Source organism: Lissotriton helveticus, chromosome 2_1 (assembly GCF_964261635.1).
Source record: "Lissotriton helveticus chromosome 2_1, aLisHel1.1, whole genome shotgun sequence".
Lineage (NCBI taxonomy): Eukaryota > Metazoa > Chordata > Amphibia > Caudata > Salamandridae > Lissotriton > Lissotriton helveticus.
In genome coordinates, this window is record NC_136059.1 from 583,380,376 (window position 1) to 583,401,668 (window position 21,293).

The following is a 21,293-nucleotide window of genomic DNA, read 5'->3' on the forward strand; positions in this document are numbered from 1 at the left end:
AATGTGCCATAAATAATTTACTCTGTACCCTAGGCAATTTACTGCAAAAAATAAATACAAAATAAATAAAATAGAAAAATAAAACTTCAAATGGTGACTGCCAGAAAGCTGAATGTCCGGCACCTTAAAACTTGTCTGCTCCCGGTTTACTAAAACGGCAAAATATCGTCTGTGAAACTTTTTCATCTTGTGAGTAAATGATGTAAAAGGTGATACAGAGGAAGAGCTGGGACATTTTTCATGATTATTTCTAAACTGACAATGTCAAATTCCGAAGAAAGTAAATAATGTTTAAAAACAGCACAATTTTAGAAATACACGTTCACACAAGGATGTTTTTCATTCTCATTTTATTACTGCAAATATTTCCACACTTGTTAAGTTTAACAAGGCTGCAAAGAGAACAAGGACTGTGCGTGCAAGCAACTTCTAAAACAGGAAGAGCTGCAATTATTGGGAGTGTAAGAAACTCAGTAACTCAGAATATCAGTTCTGATAATAAACACAAAAAACAAAGCCACAACGTAAAACAGCAGCTCAAATCCTATATTTCAAGGCATTGCTTTAATCAGGTTGTCCCTCATTCAGATTTCCTCATTCTTTGAAGCGTCGTCAAAATTCCCAACAAGATCTGCAAAACGGATAAAAAGAAATATATTAAACTAACCATGTGGAGAAACAACACGTGGTAAAGCGGAAACAGTTCTCAAAGTAAATGAAAAGGAAAATTACTTCCCTAGACCAATAGGTTTGTGGAACCAAGTTATTACAGTTTTACTTCTTTGGCATACCTTTGCCACCTAGAGCATAGTCGGGAAATTGCATTATAATTAAAGTATTTTCTATTGAAGGTACTGACTGAAGGACCCCTTTCCCCACATGAGCTCCAATCTTCAAGTTGCCAACAATAAGATCACAAACTGGCTGACTCAGTCTTTAGATCAAAATATTTGTAAGCCGACAATAACTGAAAAATCTAACAATAAATCTGCCCCGTGGATTGCCCCACTCTGCAGAACCCTAAAGAAAACCTGCCAGGTTGCAGAAAGGGAGTGGGGGAAAGATTATATGGAATCTAAAAAAGACATTTATGGAAAGAAAGTTAGGGGTTACTACTCAAATTCATCTTGCCCAAGCATCCTCTTTTGAAACCAGAATCAACAAGTCCAGCAGTTCCTCCAGAGAAATGTTCCAAATAGCCAAAACGTTGGACTCTCCATCCAACGCACTCCTACCCGAACCCCTTAACCGATAGATGCAACGTTTTGGCTTTTTCTTCCCCCCCCCCCCCCCGATTAAAAACGTCTTGATATCTATCAATCCTTTGAAAAAGACATTGGAAGCGTAAATCCCACCCCTTACAACAGCAGGGAATTTGTCCCTCTATCCTTTCCCAATTCCCTCCCCTTTTATTAGAGGAGGTGATTGCACTTATTCAAATTAAAATTAGCATCCCCCTAGACCCAGCCACCCCCAGGATCATTGCCCTTGAGCATGAAATCATCCTCACCATTTTGCTCCAAATGGTGAACTTGTCTCTGGAATCGGGGGAATGTGCCTCAGCCCTGGAAACATGCGATGATCAAAGCCATTATTAAGAAACCCAACCAGGATCCTACCTGCTGAGGAAATGCCTGCCCCATTTCACATTTACCAGCTTTTATTAAGGTGGCAGAAAAACATTTCAATAGATGTCTTTCAGATTTTGTGGGGCTAACTTTTTTTTCCCACCAAACAAACCGGCTTTCGTCCCAGACAGTACAGAGACCGCCCTTTTGGCGGTGGTGGTATAGGCCAAAAAACTATTGGATCTAGGGGCAATGGTGGCTAACGTACTCCTAGATCTCAGTATGACTTTTGACACTGTTGACCACCCCACACTTCTGGATAGGGTTGGTAAGGCTGGGTCCCAGGGAAAGCTTTGGACTGGGTTAGTTCCTTTCTGAAGGGGAATACATTTCATGTCTTTGACAAGGGCTGTACATCAAACATCTTGCCTGTCACTTGTAGGATCCCAGAGGGGTCCTCACTCAGCCCCACATTATTTCACATCTACCTGCAATCACTGGCAGACATGGTAGCATCTTTTGGAATGTCTATAGACACCTCTGTAGATGACAGCTGGTGTTTTCCCTTACGTCTGGTTATGATTTTACATCAGTTGATCAGGGTTTTTTCCGGGATAAGATAGCCAGCTGGATGACTCAATCCCAGCTCAAGCTGAACAACGCTTAAACAGATCCAATCATTCTTGAGAATATATGTCTCCCTCCCAGAAAAGTCTGGGGATGTGGATTGATGACATACTGACAAGGGTAGCTCAAGCCACTAAAATATCAGCTTTTGGCCTGCTGCGGAGGCTGTGTAAGATGTTGCTGCTGCTCCCCTGGACGTTGAGGCACGTGGTAGTCCAGGTATTAATTCTTTCTTGCCTGGACTACAGTAACTCCTTAAACCAGGCTCCCCAAAGAAGTTCCAAGTGGTACAAAATGCGGCTGCACTTATGCTTCTGGGCTTCCCCTGTTCTCAAAAGGCCCGGCAAGGGTTGAGAGATCTACACTGGCGCCCTATTTCACAAAGAACTGAATTTACGTCCGTGCACATTGCCAATAGAGTCCTTCATGGGAAAGTCCCTCACATTCTTTAGCAGCTTGTTACTCATTATGCCCCTAATAGGGCCCTCCGCTCTTCCAACTTGCATTTGATCATGGTTCCTGCATCTAAAAGCCACAAAAGGAGGACTTGACTTTCAGTTCAATGTTGCAAAGCTTTGGAATTCTCTCCTCTTGGCCATTAGTTGTTTGGACAATGAGCTGCACTTTCACAAAGCCATTAAAACCTGGCTCATTAGCTTTGATTTCTAGATTACTGACCTTCCTCAATCACCGGCCTCTGTGCTACCTCTCAGCGCTGGGTTGCCTTCGGGTCGGCAAGCGTTCTATGAATTTTATAATAGAATAGACAACGGGTGTCTATTGGTAAGCCTTCTGGATTTTCCCACCACTCCATGCATCTATAAGACCTTTATATCAGCCATAATCCTATGCCCCTGGGAGCCAGTGATTCAAGTACATGAAGGCCAACTAGATACGCATTGACCTTCCCATCATAATAAGTTGCCCGTTGTGCATTTATATATTGTGTAGTGCGATAGACATTTCGGTTATTTGTGAGAACTAGGTCTGTTGTACTCATATTGGCACAATCAGAACCGCTGTCATTTTGGATGACAGTTCTTTTTTGAAAGGTGTGTTACAGGAGTGGAATTGGTGGAAAACAGTATGATAATGTCTTGTACCACATGATCCATCGGGCATTTGCTAGCAACGTTTTCTGTCAAAAATGTCTGGACTTAATTGCCCTTTGTGTTCCTCTTCTATGTTGCCGCTTTCAGTGTTTCTTCTCCAGAGATGTGTTAAGATGCTAGAATTCTTCTTCAGTGCGACTGCCCAATGGCCTAACCATTGATGGCTGGGATGAACACACCTCTCTATTCCAAGATATAATGCATTGTTGTTGCATTAGCTGTATGGTCTGGTATTGTCACTGTAGTCAAGACTTGGATAATAAGTCTCCTGTCCTCAGCTTCCCGTGCAATACAAGACATTGCATGTGGGCTCTCGAGTCTGCAATCAATGCCCCATAGTGATGGCCACTTGGGTATAGGACTTGTAAATTACTTCTCACACAAGAGATTCTAGACAGTCTATTTTATATAACAGGACCGTAACCATTGCATCATCTGTGTTATGTGGCTGTGGTCAATCTGTATATTCTATTGCAGTACCATTTTAGTTGTTGGCGCCCGACAGAACAGATTCCTGTGCTCTAAGTGCAACTGGCCTAACGGCTAAGGCGCTCGACCTCAGACCTGGGGATCTGGGTTCGAGTCTCGGTAACAACGCCAAAAACCTCCTGTGATTCTGGGCAAATCACTTAATCTCCCCGTGCCTAAAAAAAAAAAAAAATGGAAGTGTGTCCTCATGTAACGTAACTGGTGCTATGTAAAGCGCTCTGATAACTGATTCGGTTCGGTTCTAGTTCGCGCTATATAAAACTCTGCAAAAAAAAAAAAAAACTGGGGTCACTATTCTGCAAGTATGTTCATTAGAATCGCTTGATGCTGCTGAAGTGAGCCACAGTGCTATTGGGTCCAAAACTGGATTGCCAATTATTCTCCTTTAGTACTTCACTCATTCATGGTGGAGAGGCTGAGCAGTCAAGGGCTTACACTAGGAGACTGGAGGGTTAGGTACTCAAAACCATGTAATAACTGAAATCTCAGTCATGGATTTATTTTATAACACAGATGGTACTTGCTAGATATAAAACCAAATGTTCTACATAAAGACAGGGAATCAAGCTCTTCCTAGCCAGGTATCTAACAGCAAACAATATTACACTTGTGTGCTAACCTCTATAATTTCCGTTGGAGTCTATGAAGATGTTCGCAATCAGCAACTGTAGTTCAACAACATTGAAACCACGCTCACGGGTCAATGTCATTTAATGGGAACGCTGGCACACAGACCACAGGAACAGCATAGTCAATTTAGAGGAAGGACTATTGAGGTTTCCGACACCCTTGCACCAAAACCCATTGCTAGGGCACAAAATACTTCAAAGCCCTGTAACGAATAGTTTTCTTACCTGTCGGTATAGTTTTGCAGCTTGAAGATCTTTCTGGATTCACTATGCTGTGCATTATTCTGCAGTCTTGTGGTTGGGTCCGGAATCGTAGTATTTTCTTTGTTTTTTTTTTTCGTAGCCCAGGTGGGCGTCGGCGTCACCCCTCTGTGGGTGTATTTCCGGTGACGTCGGCATGCTTCCTGCGGAAGCTCCCACTCTTGGGCGCCATCTTCGGATTCTTTTTTCCGTGTTTGTTCTGTTTCCGAAGTTATGGCAATGTTCTATTAAGTCATTGTTACTTTTAACCTTTAAGGTGTTTAGTTTTAGTATTTGTCTCTGTTTTTACCACCTTTTCTCTCTCCAGCCTCATCTTTCTGGCGGAGGTGGGTGGGTTCGCTAGTGAATCCAGAAAGATATTCAAGCTGCAAAACTATACCGACAGGTAAGAAAACTATTCGTTTTGCAGAGTGAATCTTTCTGGATTCACTATGCTGTGCATAGATTTTGTAGCGGTTTCTCATTTCTGTGGCGGCTGGGTGGAAGATGAGCGTTGGTTATTGAATATATGTTAAAGCACCTTTTGTCCGACTTGTGCTTCCCTGTTCATCTGTATATCCACGCAGTAGTGCTTCGTTAACGTGTGCACCGAAGCCCATGTTGCCGCCAGGCATATGTCTTCTATGGGTGTGTTAGCCAGGAAGGCTATAGTAGCACACTTTATCCTAGTGGAGTGGGCACATGTCCCCTCTGCTAGTTCTTGTCCTGCTTGCTTGTGGCAGAGCTGTATTGTTTGTGCGATCCATCGTGCAATGGTCTCTTTGGTTACTGCTTTTCCCATGAAACTGTTGGCGAATGACACAAAGAACTGTTTTGTTTTCCTGTGTCCCTTCGTTCTCTCAATGTAGTGCATGACTGCCCTTCTGGTGTCCAGGGTGTGCAGAGCTCGCTCTGCGCTAGTGGCTGGTTTTTGGAAAAAACTCAGTATCTGTATAGACTGGTTTATGTGGAACTTGGACACCACCTTTGGCATGAAGTGTGGGTCTGTTCTCATCACAACCCTATCATTGTGTATTTGTATGTAGGGTTCTTGTAGCGTTAGTGCCTGAAGTTCGCTTACTCTGCGTATGGACGTTATTGCAACCAGGAAAGCGGTTTTCATTGTTAGCATCTCTAGGGTGGCTTTGTGAAATGGTTCAAAAGGCTCTTTCATGAGTTCTGTTAGGACTATGTTCAAGTTCCATGCAGGTGGCGGCACCCGTTTTGGTGGTGCGATCCTCTTCGCTCCTTCCAGGAATCTTTTCACCACTTGTGATGTGAAGAAACTCTTGCACGTTTCTCCTCTTGTGTAAGCGACTATCGCTGCCAAGTGAACTCTTAGCGAGGATGAACTAAGGTTCCTCTCCAGCAGGTGCGTGAGGTACCTTAGCACTGTGGAGTCCTTCATTTTATTGTGAAGCTTTTCTCTTCTGCACCACATTGTGAATCTTTTCCTCTTCGCAACATAGCACTTCAGAGTGCTGGGTTTTCGTGCCTCCCGAAGAACCCTCAGGGTGCTTTATGGTAGTTTTAAATGTGCAAACTCTATGTCCTCAGGAGCCATGCCACCAGGCTCAGGCTCTCTGGTTCTGGATGCAGCACTTCTCCGTTCTGCATGGAGAGTAGGTCTTTTCTTTTGCCGAATCTGTGGGGTGCACACTGTCATCCCCATGATCTGCGAGTACCATGTCTGTCTGGCCGCCTGCGGTGCGACCAGTATCAGGGTCATGTTGCTCGTTCTCCATTTGCTGAGCACTATGTGCATCAGCGGTATCGGGGGAAAAGCGTAAGCAAATGTCCCGGACCAATCTATCCATAGGGCATTCCCCAGGGAACCCTCCTCGGGCTGTCTGGATGCGAAGTTTTGGCATTCTGCATTCTGGCGTGTGGCAAAAAGGTCCACAGATGGTGTTCCCCATCTGTTGAACAGCCACCTTGTCTCTTGTGCATTGAGCTCCCACTCGTGGCATGCCGATGTCGGTCTGCTGAGCCAATCTGCTTGTACGTTGTCCTTCCCTGGTAGGTGTATGGCTAGCAGGTCTATCTTGAGTGGGATGGCCCATCTCCATATCTCCTGTGCTAGCTTTGAAAGCTTGTTGATGTAGAACATTGCTGTGGTGTTGTCTGTTTGTATCAATACCTTGTGTTTGTACAGCCTTGCTTGGAAAGCTTTTAATGCAAGGAAGATTGTCTCCAATTCCAGGTAATTGATGTGCTTGGTCGCATCTGCTGGTGTCCACAGTCCTCTCACTTTGAGTTCCTCCATGTGAGCGCCCCATCCCTTGAGGGATGCGTCTGTGGTGATGGTCAGTGTTGGTGTTGGGGGCGTTAGAGGCTTTCCCCCATGTTATGTTCTCCATGCTCCACCATGTCATTTCCTTCTGCACGGAGTGTGTTACAACCACTAGATCTTCCCAACGACCTGTAGCTTGTGACCATTGCTCCTGTAGTCATTCTTGAATGGGTCTCATGTGGAGGCGTACATTTGGTACTAGGTGGATGCATGATGCCATCATGCCCATGATCTTGCTCGCAGTCCTCACTGTCCGAGCTTGCCCCTTCTGGTAGAGCAGAGTTTCTTTCACTAGCGCTCTCGCCCTCTTCTCGCTGGGGACCACCTTGCCCAGTAAGGTGTTGCTCTGTGCTCCCAGGAAAATCTTCACTTGTTCCGGTTCCATTGAGGATTTCTTCCAATGGATGGAGAACCCCAGGTTTAGGAGCGTGGTCGTCACTGTTTGTGCGTGCCGCTTGCATCTCTGGTATGAGTTTGCTTTTACTAGCCAGTCGTCCAGGTAAGGATATACGTGTATTCCTTTCCTTCGTAGGTGTGCTGCGACCGCTGCGAGGCACTTTGTGAAGACCATTGGTGCGGATTTTAACCCGAAGGCTAGTGTTATGAACTATTTACAACAAGGGGTGGTGAGGGACAGAGTCTCTGAATTAAGCAGAATACTCTCACCCTGTCAAGAGATCAGGGCTAGATCCAACACCGTTTTTTAGCTCATTGCACCATCCCAGTTTCAGAACCTGGCTGTATGCAAATTAGTCTGTTCCTGTCCCAGTGCATGATGGGAACAGGGCAAACCAAACTACAAAAGCCAATTCTTACACTGGGAAGGAAACAAGCTTCCGGGGACCGGTTTCTGGCATTACAGCCGTCTTCGGCCCGGCTTGCTTGAATCCTGATGGTGCAATGAGCAAGGGACTCATGTCTGAGTATACCCTTTCACGCTTAGGGTGGACAAAAATATTTACAACAAGGGGTGGTGAGGGACAGAGTCTCTGAATTAAGCAGAATACTCTCACCCTGTCAAGAGATCAGGGCTAGATCCAACACCGTTTTTTAGCTCATTGCACCATCCCAGTTTCAGAACCTGGCTGTATGCAAATTAGTCTGTTCCTGTCCCAGTGCATGATGGGAACAGGGCAAACCAAACTACAAAAGCCAATTCTTACACTGGGAAGTAAATATTTTTGTCCACCCTAAGCGTGGAAGGGTATACTCAGACATGAGTCCCTTGCTCATTGCACCATCAGGATTCAAGCAAGCCGGGCCGAAGACGGCTGAAATGCCAGAAACCGGTCCCCGGAAGCTTGTTTCCTTCCCAGTGTAAGAATTGGCTTTTGTAGTCTGGTCTGCCCTGTTCCCATGATGCACTGGGCCAGGGACAGACTAATTTGCATACAGCCAGGTTCTGAAACTGGGATGGTTCAATGAGCTAAAAAACGGTGTTGGATTTAGCCCTGATCTCTTGACTGGGTGAGAGTATTCTGCTTAATTCAGAGACTCTGTCCATCACCACCCCTTGTTGTAAATATTTTTGTCCACCCTAAGCGTGGAAGGGTATACTCAGATGTGAGTCCCTTGCTCATTGCACCATCAGGATTCAAGCAAGCCGGGCCGAAGACGGCTGAAATGCCAGAAACCGGTCCCCGGAAGCTTGTTTCCTTCCCAGTGTAAGAATTGGCTTTTGTAGTCTGGTCTGCCCTGTTCCCATGATGCACTGGGCCAGGGACAGACTAATTTGCATACAGCCAGGTTCTGAAACTGGGATGATGCAATGAGCTAAAAAACGGTGTTGGATTTAGCCCTGATCTCTTGACTGGGTGAGAGTATTCTGCTTAATTCAGAGACTCTGTCCATCACCACCCCTTGTTGTAAATATTTTTGTCCACCCTAAGCGTGGAAGGGTATACTCAGATGTGAGTCCCTTGCTCATTGCACCATCAGGATTCAAGCAAGCCAGGCCGAAGACGGCTGAAATGCCAGAAACCGGTCCCCGGAAGCTTGTTTCCTTCCCAGTGTAAGAATTGGCTTTTGTAGTCTGGTCTGCCCTGTTTCCATGATGCACTGGGCCAGGGACAGACTAATTTGCATACAGCCAGGTTCTGAAACTGGGATGTGCAATGAGCTAAAAAACGGTGTTGGATTTAGCCCTGATCTCTTGACTGGGTGAGAGTATTCTGCTTAATTCAGAGATTCTGTCCATCACCACCCCTTGTTGTAAATAGTGTTATGAACTGGCAGTGGTTTTCACCGATGGTGAATCTGAGCATATGCTTGTGCTTTCTGTTCATTGGGATGTGTAGGTAGGCATCCTTGAGGTCTATTGTGACCATGAAGTCCCCGATTTGCAATTGCGGGAGCACCTCTTGCAGGGAGGTCCTTTTGAACTTTTGCGTTCTTATGAATCTGTTCAGGAACCTTAGGTCCAGAATGGGTCTCATAGTTTCGTCTACTTTTGGTACCAGGAAGTACGTTGAGTATACACCTTTGTTCCTTTCCCTGAAGGGTACTGGTTCTATGGCTCCTTTGATTCTTCCTGAAGACGCTCTAGTCGTTTGTTTGCTAGTGGTCTTCTTTTTGGTTTTCTGCTTGTTGGCCTCCCCTCCAACTCTATGCAGTATCCGAATTGGATGATGTTGAGAATCCATTTGTCTGATGTGATTTCTCTCCATTTTTGGAGGTAAAATCTTAATCTTCCTCCCACTGGTGTTATGTGGTCGTAAGTGATTAGTTTGTGTAACGCTTGATCCCTCTGTACGTGCTGCACCCCGGGATCTTTTCTGTGGGTGGGCACACAGAGTTTTTTTAAGTCACTTAGAGGCGGGCTGCTGACCCACTCTTTTATTCTGTCCACGTCCATTTCCTCTCCCTTGAAAGGACTGGCCTCTTGGCTGGTACTGCCAGAACTGCTTATGCGGACCATGCTGAACTTGTGTGTCTGCCTGGTGCGTTTGTTGGAAAGCCTGGTGTGTTGTACCTGGCTGGTTTCCACCTTCCCGCCGGATCTTCGTGATGGGGTGCGCCTTTTGCCACCTCTGAACTGCAATGCTCCCATGGACCTTGCAGTTTCGTTATCCTTTTTCAGTTGGCTGAGCTTCTCATCAACTGGTGCTCCAAACAAGGTTTCGCCGTTGAACGGTGTGTTCAGGATGCTGTGCTCCACCTCGGGCTTGAAACCTGAAATCCTGAGCCAGGCGTGTCTCCTCTCAGTGATGCCCATCATCATGAGCCTGCTGGAGGTGGCTGCTCCATCCAGGGCAGTCTTTAGGCAAGAATTTGGCACGTTCTTCCCTTCCTCCACCAATTTCTCGGCCTTTTGCCTGGAATCTTGGGGCAGGTCTTTCACCAACTGACCGAGCTCCTCCATGATCTGGTACATGTGCCTGTTGATCAGGGCGTTGGAATTCGCCATGCGCCAGTGGGTTGCGGCATTCCGTTCAATCCTTCTGCCCACCAGGTCCATCCTCTTGCTTTCCTTATCTGGAGGAGGCCCAGAAGTAGTGGGCACGTTTGCCCTCTTCCTTGCTGTGGCTGTGATGATGGAGTCTGCTGAGACCGTGCCCTGATGTAGGGTGGGTCTTTTGACGAATGTTTGTATTTTTTCTCCGTCCTGGGGGTGACCGCCTTGCATGTTGCGGGCTCCTTGAATGCTTCCTTTCCCTGAGCCAAGATGCTGTCGAGCATGGGGAAGTACTGGCTCTTCGTTTGGGTGGGGAGCAGAGTCTCTAGAAGGAAGTCTGCCTTCTGCTGCTCTTCGTCGAGCTTTAGCCTGAATGCCGCTGCGGCAGTCTTTATCACCGAGTTGTAGGCCCCGATGTCGTCCGGCGGCGAGGGCCTCGAGGGATATGTGTCGATGGCCTCCTCTGGGCTTAAGGTGTCGACATCCAGATAATACACATCTTGTGTTTCAGAGGGAGCAGACCCGGGGTCCGTCCTGCTGTACTCTTCCTCCTCATAGTCGTAACTATAGTAGGGACTCTCTTCCTGGTCTATTTCCTCGACGTCAGCCGCCTGTTACTCGGCGTCATAGTCTTCCTCCTCGATCACTTCTACAACCTGTGCCTTGGTTTTGTGGGGGATCGTGTAGACCTTCATCTTGGCGTCGAATTCCTTCTTCCGCTGCAAGATGCTTTCCAATTCGGCCTCGAGGCGCCTTTTCTTTTTCTCCATCTCGGCCGCGTGTTCTGCGTCGGATGGCTCGGCCGCTCTTTTCGGCGGTTGGCTCGGCGCCGAGCTGATCCTCGGTGTCGAAGGCTTCGTCGCCGAACTGGATTTCGTGTCTCTGGTCGGCGTCGACCTCGAAGGTACCTTAGGGTCCTTCTCCCTCGACGTCCAACGATCCTTTTCGGGAACGTTTTTCAACGACTTTCGCTGTTTAACAGCCCTCGGCGCCGGGGACTCCTTCTCAGAGGATCCGCTGGGCCTGGATACAGCAGCGGGCGCCGAAGTTTTCGGCGCCAGCGCTTTCGAGGCCTTGCCCTCGTTCTTTCGAAACTCAGAGTCTCTCGGGTGTTTAGGGGCCGTAGAGTCTCCTACCTCATCAGAAGTCTTGGTATTATCGATCTCTACGACCAAGTAGCCGTCGTCTTCGGCGGCGGCGTTGTCCTCTTCCTCGGAAGACATCCCCAGTTCGTGAAGGGATGGAGTCGGGGCTTTGCCCTGCAGGTTGGCGTGCGCTACCCTCTGCCTCTCTTCTCTTCGGGGTGAAGACGGAGCAGGCGTTGCAGTCCTCGCTCCTGTGGTCGACCAGTAGGCAAAGGTTGCAAACCGGGTGCTCGTCCTTCTGCGCGTACTTGTGGTGGCAGTTACGGCAGAACTTGAAGGGCGTGTTGTCCATCTTGAGCGCTCAGGGGGCCCCCTGGTCGTGCGTTCGTCGACTGGTGTCGAAGTTCTCGAAGTTTTCTCCTTCGTCGGCCCTTGGTTGATGAAGTCTCTTGAAGTCTTCTGAGATGTTTTCCGTCCAATTTCTGTATTCGTCGTCTACTTTCCCCAAAAATGTCTGGAGCCCAAACGGGAACGATCCAGACCCGACCGCGGAAAAAAGAATCTGAAGATGGCGCCCAAGAGTGGGAGCTTCCGCAGGAAGCATGCCGACGTCACCGGAAATACACCCACAGAGGGGTGACGCCGACGCCCACCTGGTCTACGAAAAAAAAAAAAAACAAAGAAAAGACTACGATTCCGGACCCAACTACAAGACCGCGGAATAATGCACAGCATAGTGAATCCAGAAAGATTCACGCTGCAAAACCTTAGTCACAGTACAGATTTCACAGTAACCGAGATGCCCAAACATTTTTGAAGGGTAGGAGAATGAAGGGGGGAGGATTAGAAAACAGCAACTCTCCAGAAAAGCTAGACACAAAAGACCAGGGGTCAAATGTCGGTATCTCCAGAACCACCCGATTTGGATGTGGTGAACAACTCCGGACCTGAGGCAGCCATCATCGCGACCCTTGCTGAATACCAAGGCCAGTTGCTGGAATTGGGGAGTTCAGGTTTGCTTCTGCAGCCAACACTAAGATGCACACAGGTGAGCACAGTAGAAGTAGGGTTACATGAGGCTCACCCTCATAAGCAGTTGTTTGGTAACTTCCTCAGGTTCCTGGGTGAGGGAACCTTGAGGCCTGGAGCGGCAGTCCTACAACTGCTCCCAGGCTTGCCAGATTTTTACAACAGCAATATTCTGCTGCACAGGACACAGTAGTTCTTTGTGGAGTTTTTTCAGTGCTGGCTATCCTCTGCTTGAAGCGAAATGAAATAACTAGTAGACTGCGCCCCATGAAACACAAGTCTATTACTATGGCCAGCAGCACTCCCATAGAATGCAGAGAAATCAGTCAAATCAGTACCCCTGCAACATTCCCCTGTAGTGATTTCCATTCTGGGCCCACGCTGTTTCTCCCTTAGTTTTACGTATTAGATGTTTTAGGCTGCCTCTGCTCAGTAACACAGCACATTTGTTTTTCGGGACAATATTTTAAGAATACGCTGTAAGTGTTGTTTGTTATTCAGTGATTCTTCTTGGGAGTCAGTCTGCATATTTTGTACAAGGTTACCTGGACTACATAACAAGGTGTACGGTTTTCTTTGCTCGCCTCCGCAATAGGTTCTAACATTTTAGACATAACACTGTAGCACAGCTGCAGTTTTTCAACACAGTAGTTTTTATTATATAGAGTCTTGTCTCCTTGGGGGCAGAGAGGAGAATTCACGCAGAGAGCCCGATCCTAGAACGAATGCCCACACAGCCTGATCGATATGCAGCCTTGTGTTAACTGAGTTTACACCTATGATGCAGCCCACTTAACACACACCAAGTATGCGATATGTTGGCAATTCCAAAGATCACTTGTATATCTCTGTGCTCACACAGTAAGGGTAGGCCTAGACAGATAATTTGCCATGGTGGGAATGTTTATTGTACACAGTCAGATAGTAATGCTAACTACTTTTATTTTCATTTGCCTAGTGAACCCGGCACATCTGCTTCATAATTAGGGCTCAGGGATTTATGTTTTTTTTTTATTTCCACCCTTATTTATCCATATTTCTTTTGGCCACCTTATTTGTATTTATCCATTTTAATGTTGTGCTTCGATAAAAGTCTTGTAAAATGGAATATTTCTACATTTATCTCTTAGACGTGCACTCGTACGTGGATGCAGGTACCGAATTAGCACTTTAAGGGCAGCTACATATAACAAAACACTACACCCATAGGTACATATTAGCGTTGTTTTGTAAATACAGGGTTACACATGCCTGTATTTAAGGAAATCTCATCCTCTTTTTTTTTTTCCTTACACCGCATGATGTATATCGGTTTAGCTTTTGCCTGGAAATCATGAAAGACAGCATGGAGAGTCACAAGATGCACAATCTTCAATATTTTTTCGCTTCTAAAAATGAACAGACATGAAACACTAAGCTTCCTGTATGTAGTTATCTGTAAAAATCAGTAAAAACTGGTAACTGGGGGCCTTATTCATTATAGACTACAATAGTTTCAATAAATGTATTGAAAAATTATTTGCGTCTTTATTTGGTTTACTAAGGACATGCATGAGTGAGACACAAAAGGTGATAATCGGTTTCCACTGTTTCCTTGTTCTAGGTTGCCAAAATCACTTGCTACTCTGAGAAGGTTAGAAGTTCAGGTGAGGCACTGTGAGCTAGCCAGGATTTGGGCCGACAGATACCGATGTAGAGCAACACAGGCCCTACATTCTGACATCCCAAGGCACAGTTACTGCTTTACCAGCAGAATCCCTGCGACTCCCCCAAATCACAAGGCATAAGCAAAGCATGATCAGCTCGTGCCAGGGCAACAGACAATAAAAGCCTCTTGGGGGTTGGTTCCAATTAGTGCACCTACGATATGTATTGAGTCCCAGACACCAGATCTTGCAGACAGCTGCAAGCAGAAAGAGGGGAGGAACTTGGATCACTGTAGATGTTGCAGAACCTTTGCCAAAGGATGGAAGCCTTGCATACCCACACACAAGAGCAGTGAGGCACTTTAAAGAAGAGCAGAAATGATAGTTATGCAAACGAGTGCATCTCCCGTTAACAGATATCTGGCCAGCCTTGTACAAAGCTCTCCATTTTAGGTTGCACACACAAACCAAGCCACAATGGATTCGACCATGTGCTGTCAGACATGACCAGACCTAACGCTCAACCCTCACTTACACGAATGTATACCCATGACCTATGCCCTTTATACATTCCCTACACATTGAAGCCAAACTCCTGGTCAAAGGAGACTGAAAGAACACTGGACATGTGAGAGGCCAGCAGACACTTCCCTTGAAGGGCACTACTGGCAATCCATCGAAGCCCAGGAAAAGAGGGCAGGGTCCACGGTCTGAAAGAGGGATGCTTTTACAGCACCACTCTTATCTCAAGAGAATAGGAGAGAGGAGTTGGCCTAACGGCTAAGGCGCTCGACCTCGGACCTGCGGATCTGGGTTCGAGTCTCGGTATCGATGCCAAAAACCTCCTGTGATTCTGGGCAAATCACTTAATCTCCCCGTGCCTAAAAAAATAATGAAAATGTGTGTCCTCATGTAAAAAGGTAACTTGTGCTATGTAAAGCGCTCTGATACCTGATTCGGTTCGGGTCTAGTTCGCGCTATATAAAACTCTACAAAAAAAAGTAAAAAAATACGGTAAACAGGAAGGACTCACAATAAGCTTACATGATAGTTGGGCTCTCAGGGGACTGGAGCGTTTGGAGGGGAAAAACAGGGGCAGAGAGGTTCCAAAAATAACAAAGACCATACAACAGACGACAGCACTGTGCATGCAAAGTAATTTCCTTCCCAAAAGCACTGAAGAATAATTTCCATTTTTGGAGCCCTGATACCATGAAGTGTTTTCCAAAAACACAACAGCACTTGGCATCCAAAAAATCCAATTTTCCCCCCAAATATTTTCAAGAAAACCATTACTGAGTCACTATCTTGATACACATAGAAGAACATTTGTGTTTGTCGTCTGCGACCAAAAAGATTGTGAGATTTATCCACCCCTCCCATCCCCACCCCTACCGACAGACGCTTAGGCAATTGTTTAACACTAGCCAATGCCACAAGTGTGGTCTCAAGATAGACAGGGACACATTCGCTACCCAAAGTGGCAAATACGCACACTTTTTAGACTAACTAGATGTCAAAAGCATGTGTTCATAATGATTTAGGCAGCATACCCCTATTTTTCACATATCTGCAACACAATCACATTAACACATTATAGGTTTGCATCTGATAATTTCCAACTGACCCGTAGACATTTGTTGCATTTTATCCTTTCATGTTCATCTTGGTTTTCTTTCCTGAACACACTAGGTCTGACAGGGTGTGAGAGATCTCTGGGCTCAATAGTCTCAACATTAATTCCTAGTTATACATGTTGGGGCCATCAAGGAAACTAAAAACATGTGGGTAATTTATTATGTTGACATGCTTTCAATCTGAACTCATAATATGGGGTATAGTTAGATAATGCTAGCTCTTTAGTTCATGAAACTGCCATGCAATTTAGATCCTGATCAGAGGGGATGCTGTTCTACTTTTTGTAATCCTGTAAAACCTCTTGGTGGTAGCAGCTGGGTTTAGTAGACAATTTTGGTTAAATTCACAGGAAAGTACAAAGATATCTGAAGATTTGGAAATTGTACAACTAACGCTGACATAATGGGAAGTTGGCAGCACTAAAGCTGAACAAATTCTTGCAGCTACATTATGTTTTGAGGTAATGCCTGTGCAGAGATGGATAAATATTGCCATATACAGGTGTTTTCACACTAGCTTGTGTAACTGTAAAGTTACTGCTGTTGATGACGGCAGTACATTACAGATTGACTAACTTGTATTACATTGCTGCTTTGCACTCGGATATGCGTACACATTCTCGGTTTAGTTCCATCCTCACAGGTTCAGGGTGACTTCACCTCAGATTGACTGAGATTTCTGCTCCAGCCTTCTCCCCTCAGCACCAGGATACACACGAAAGGGCAGGCATAGGTACTGTGAAGTGGGCTTCTGTACAGAGCGTGTCCAATGAGATTATTCAACTTTGGAAGTTGATGGGAGAATATGTGGCTGAGGGAGTAAACCTAAGATCATACTTGTCCCCTATAGGCCAAATCTGTGCCTTAAAAAGATTGCATAGGTTCCAGGTACTGTGCTAATTTAGTAGAACTGTATAGCAATAGGTACTATGTAGGTCTTTAGTAGGTTGCACTATGTATATTAAAATCAATAGGACAAATTAAACACTATCCATCATGAAGATAAAACACAAATTACACACTAGATGAACAACCCGCATCCACTGAACAGTGGTCAAAGAAGTCAAATCAACATTGAACACCAGACGACAAGCTATTTACCAGGCAAACAGCATAGTACCCTCCTAAGAGATATTAGAAAAATCAGATAGACTTCTAGCACCAAAATGATGCATCCACTGCTTGAACATGACAACCTTACTAACAGGGGCAGATAGGAAACCAGATAATATTGCAGGACAATTAACACCTTGTTTTGAGACACTGACTTGCCGGTGGTACAATGGCATAACCTAATATCCATGTTCTGTTCTTGTTGCATTATTGGCATTTTTATAGGACATGTAAAATGTATTACATCTGACCAAAGTGTGAAGGAGCTGCGCATAATTTGTTGACAGTGGTAAGTAATCTGGTAGTGACTTTCAATTCCTTCATTTTTTAAGGTATTTACCATTACTATATTCCACTCAAAATCTTTTCAGAAAAGGTTTCTCTGCTGCCACTACACAAATAGGTTTACTGACCTAAATTAACCTAATGATTTCCCCCCCAAAATAGATGTTTTACTTCCGACAGCATAACTTATTTTAGTGTTCTCAACCAAATACGGTTTCGAACTCATGCAACTTATCTTGTAAGTACTTTACGTTAAACTACATTTCTTTTTATGGCCACCTTAAACTGCTGAAATAGAAGCGATATGTGGAAATGAGTATCATCATCAGGTCTGCTACTGGTGCTAACAAACTAGAGATTAGAAGTAGTATCATCAGTGCTAAGTGTACTATTGTAAGCTTTAGTAGTACCTGTTGCACTCATAGCAGTGCCATTGGTAGTGGTACGTACACTAGTATTGTTATTACCTGAAGCAGGTAATACCAGAATTAAACAGTTTTCCACTAAATCGGCTAAGGGAAGAGGTCGATGGAGACCAATTGCAATGGGAGGTGGAGACCAGATAGAAAAGACTCCAGTGATTGGGAAGGGATGGGGTGCAATGACATGAACTGAAGCTACAGGAGTCAGGGCAGTCTACTTACAGTAGTAGGCGCAAATATCAGATCTATGTGCTAAACCACAATTACTGCTTTAACGGCTGCCACAATTCTAGCCCACAAACTATTTGCCTTCCTCTTTGGCACTTCTAGCTTGCACAATTACCGGACAGACTGAGATCTGGATCAACAGCACATTTACCACAGACCAGATTATTAGAAACAACTAAATGAAGTAGAATAGGGTATGAAAGTAATAGGATAATAAAAGTCGAACTGAAATGAGTGACTGTTCAGATGTGGCCTCTAAACAAGATTGCATTGAGAAATTAGAAGGATTAGTAAGTGTTAAATAGGTAGTAAACAATTACGGAACAGTCTTATCAGGTCACGGTCCATTTAATGTTCCACAAGCTGTCATACTGTAAAGTCATACCTGGAACTTCGTCGTCATCATCCTCCCCTGGAGCAAGTGGTGCTTTCCCATCCATTGCTAAAACAAAAACAGAACAATGAGGCTATGTACCCAAATATTTTGAACCACAAAAATAATAAATAAAATAAATGAGAACAAAATAAGCATCAAATTACGTAAGTCAGTTTTCCAGACTGAAAAGTAAAGAGCCACAAATGCAGCTAAAAGCAATGGCTCATGTTAATGCTACTGTGCCCCTGCTAAGAGTATGTGGCAGCCTGTGTGCCATAGCTGTAGTAGGATACAAGGGTTTGAAATTGAACACAAACAAGATTTTCATAATTGCAGACCGAAGTTCTCATTAATAAAACAAAAGGGTGCAATAATCTTAAATGGGATGCAGCTAGAAAACGTGGAACAATTTGTCCACCACTCTCAACTAGCAGCTTTACAAATCCACTAAGTTGCCCCACCAAATCAAAAGCTCCTACTACTAGTTTCTAGACAGTGTGCATATTTTCTCTTTAAGTGACAACGTGACCAGGCATGACACAGAGACCGAGAAAAGAATATTAATAGAGAGGGGAGAAGAAAAGGGATGAACAGATGAAGAATAGGGTGGTGTTAGGGACAGGAGTATAAGAGAGTTAAAGGACATCAGAAGGTCGTTGGAATAGAAGATGAGAAGGTGGGAGCCAGGGATAGACTAAAGTGTGGCCAGAGGGGGAGCAGAACAGACTGGGTGATAGGAGAAGAGCAACAAAAGATAGGAAAATGCAAAAGATTGACCACAAAGGGAGCTAGAAAGAGAACATCTCTGAAGAAAAGAGGGAACTAAAATAAAATTTCTATTTAACTTTAGAACCTTCTTGAGACGATCTCATCACAAGTGGTGTGCATGTGTATCCTTTGGTGTTTCCACCTTGCTTCATTTTAACAGGACACAAGGTTCCCAACCCTGGTTTCTCTTTTTTACAGTGACACAATCGGCGAGTTGTAGTTTTGGTTCACCACTACAATATCAAAGCAGCAGAACATATACTTGGTTCTGGCAAGGGCACACAGCACAGGCATACGGTAGAAGGGGAGGAGTCTTGATTAACTGGCCTCAGGGGAAAAAGAGTAAATAGTAGCGTTTTCCATGGACAGTGCAATGCAAGTAGGATTCTCTACATCTGATGCAATGAGAAAGTTCCTTCTCGTAAGATTTGAACTTCTATAGGCATGACCAAACGAAAGGACAAGTTTTGTAGAATATACTCAATTAAAAAAAAGTATGTTTATATGTGAGCAATGAGTTCGTAAAAACAACAATATACACATGACAAGAATAAAACAAATATACATTGAACTGTAAAAAGCCCATTGACCCGAGCAATACGTAAGACTAACTAAATCATACCAGGCTATTGAAAAGCACAACACCCAATACTTAGAAAGATAAAAACTCACCTGCCAAAACTACACATGATCAAGGTATGAAATCATTTAAGATCTTTAAGAATCTCCCAAAAGCACAGGGTATCTCCAGGAACTGCAAATGCAGTGAAAAGTTGCCTACTTTCAATCTAGTCTTCATGTTATTCTTCAAAGATGGGTTTTAAAAATTGCCGGTGCACAGTTGAAAAATAACAACAGTCTAGTAAGTTCATGTAGATAAGGAAAGGTAGCATTTTATACTCAGGAGTCACAATTCGAGTGAAATGGTTTGCACGCAAAAAACAAATCCTTATCCCTTGGAGCCATACAGCCTAAATTCCCCAGTTATTTCTTTGTGTAGGGAGGAGATTGAGCCACATCATAATGTATACATTTTTAGGAAAGCTGCCAAGGTGTGTAACCACATCCTTATCCTTTTTGGCCAACTGAGCTCACTTTTAATAATCTCTTCTTTACAAAGCATTGAGATTGTATAGTGCCCTGACATAATTAGGCTGTTTCAATAACTTAACGAATGTACCAATGAAATGGAAAACCAGGTTTGCAGATCAGTTTCCATTCTTATAGCTTGAGGCCACTGCAAATTTGGGTAGAGGTAACACGTTTTTTCAGCAGCTTCCTTCCAGCTTTTCTCAGTCACTGGTGTTGCTGAAACTCCGCAATTTCACCCTGGAGAGAGCTTGTAGTAAAACAATTGCTTTATACGAAGCCAAAACAAGGTGAAGCGAAGGACCTTCTTAGTCTCTTTTAAACCTTTTTAGCCCACTTATGAATTAATGTGCTTTGGGTAGTCATATGAGGGGCCCAGGGGAGGAACTAGTAAACACCATTCCGAAATACTTGTATTCAGGGATTTCCTTCACCCTGGTTTGCCCAATAGACGAGGTACAACTGTGTTCCTTCCAGACAAACACCAGTACTTTAGCTTTATTGAAACGCATTGCTAATTTATCCCTTTGTAAGTACTTCTAAAATTCAGCCAACTTCCTCATCAGGCAGTTCTGTCATGTATTAAGAGGTTCTCTGCGTAGAGGAGACAGGCTATACAAGACCCTTCTATTTCTGGCCCAAAGAAATGGGTAGCTGGCAACACTACAAGGTCTCCTAAGAAGATGGTAAACAAAGTTGTTGGCAATAGACAACCATAGGACAACCCATTAACTGTTATCCTTTTTGAGAGGCTAACCCCTACTGTCCAACTCTACAGTTGGCCAATTCTCTTAATGGAGTTTCTTTAATATCCCTAAGAGACTACCAGGGTTCTCTAGGGATATTAGTTTTGACCTCAAAATCAGCCTGGAAATTAACAAAGCAGGTGTAAAAGAAGCCCTCGCCCTCAATGTATTTCTGCCCAGAGGCAGAAACAGTGATCCATCATGGCGTGTCCTGCTTTGAAAGTGATCACATTGGCCTCCTCATACCAATGCTGCAGCACTTCTAGAAGTATCTTTATGTACATTTTTGCCACCACATCAATGAGGCTAACTAAACAATCGTCCTTCGGGTCCATCAAGTCACCCTTTTTAAGGATGGGTTGTATTACTGCCCTTTCCAATTTTCTGGGTACGCCCTGGTTAATGTGCACCACTTAAACACTTTGGGAAAATAAGCATTTGCAATGCAATAGGTCTCGCACTAGGAAAGTGTGAGCTATTGGGATTGTAAATGACATTTTTTTTATGTTTTGGCTTT

General features: G+C 44.6%; 1 protein-coding gene across 1 annotated transcript in view; it reads right to left on the reverse strand.

Annotated features, from left to right (window-relative positions):
* Window positions 1-333: 333 nt before the first annotated feature.
* The window catches only part of BTF3 (basic transcription factor 3), a 120,660-nt gene continuing 99,700 nt past the window's right edge, over window positions 334-21,293 (reverse strand). Inside the window, exons 5-6 of the mRNA XM_078675270.1 lie at window positions 18,183-18,239; window positions 334-631 (exon numbers count right to left, since the gene is read on the reverse strand). Coding sequence (XP_078531396.1) covers window positions 585-631; window positions 18,183-18,239 — 104 coding nt within the window. The 3' untranslated portion in view covers window positions 334-584. The remainder of the gene's footprint in view (window positions 632-18,182; window positions 18,240-21,293) is intronic.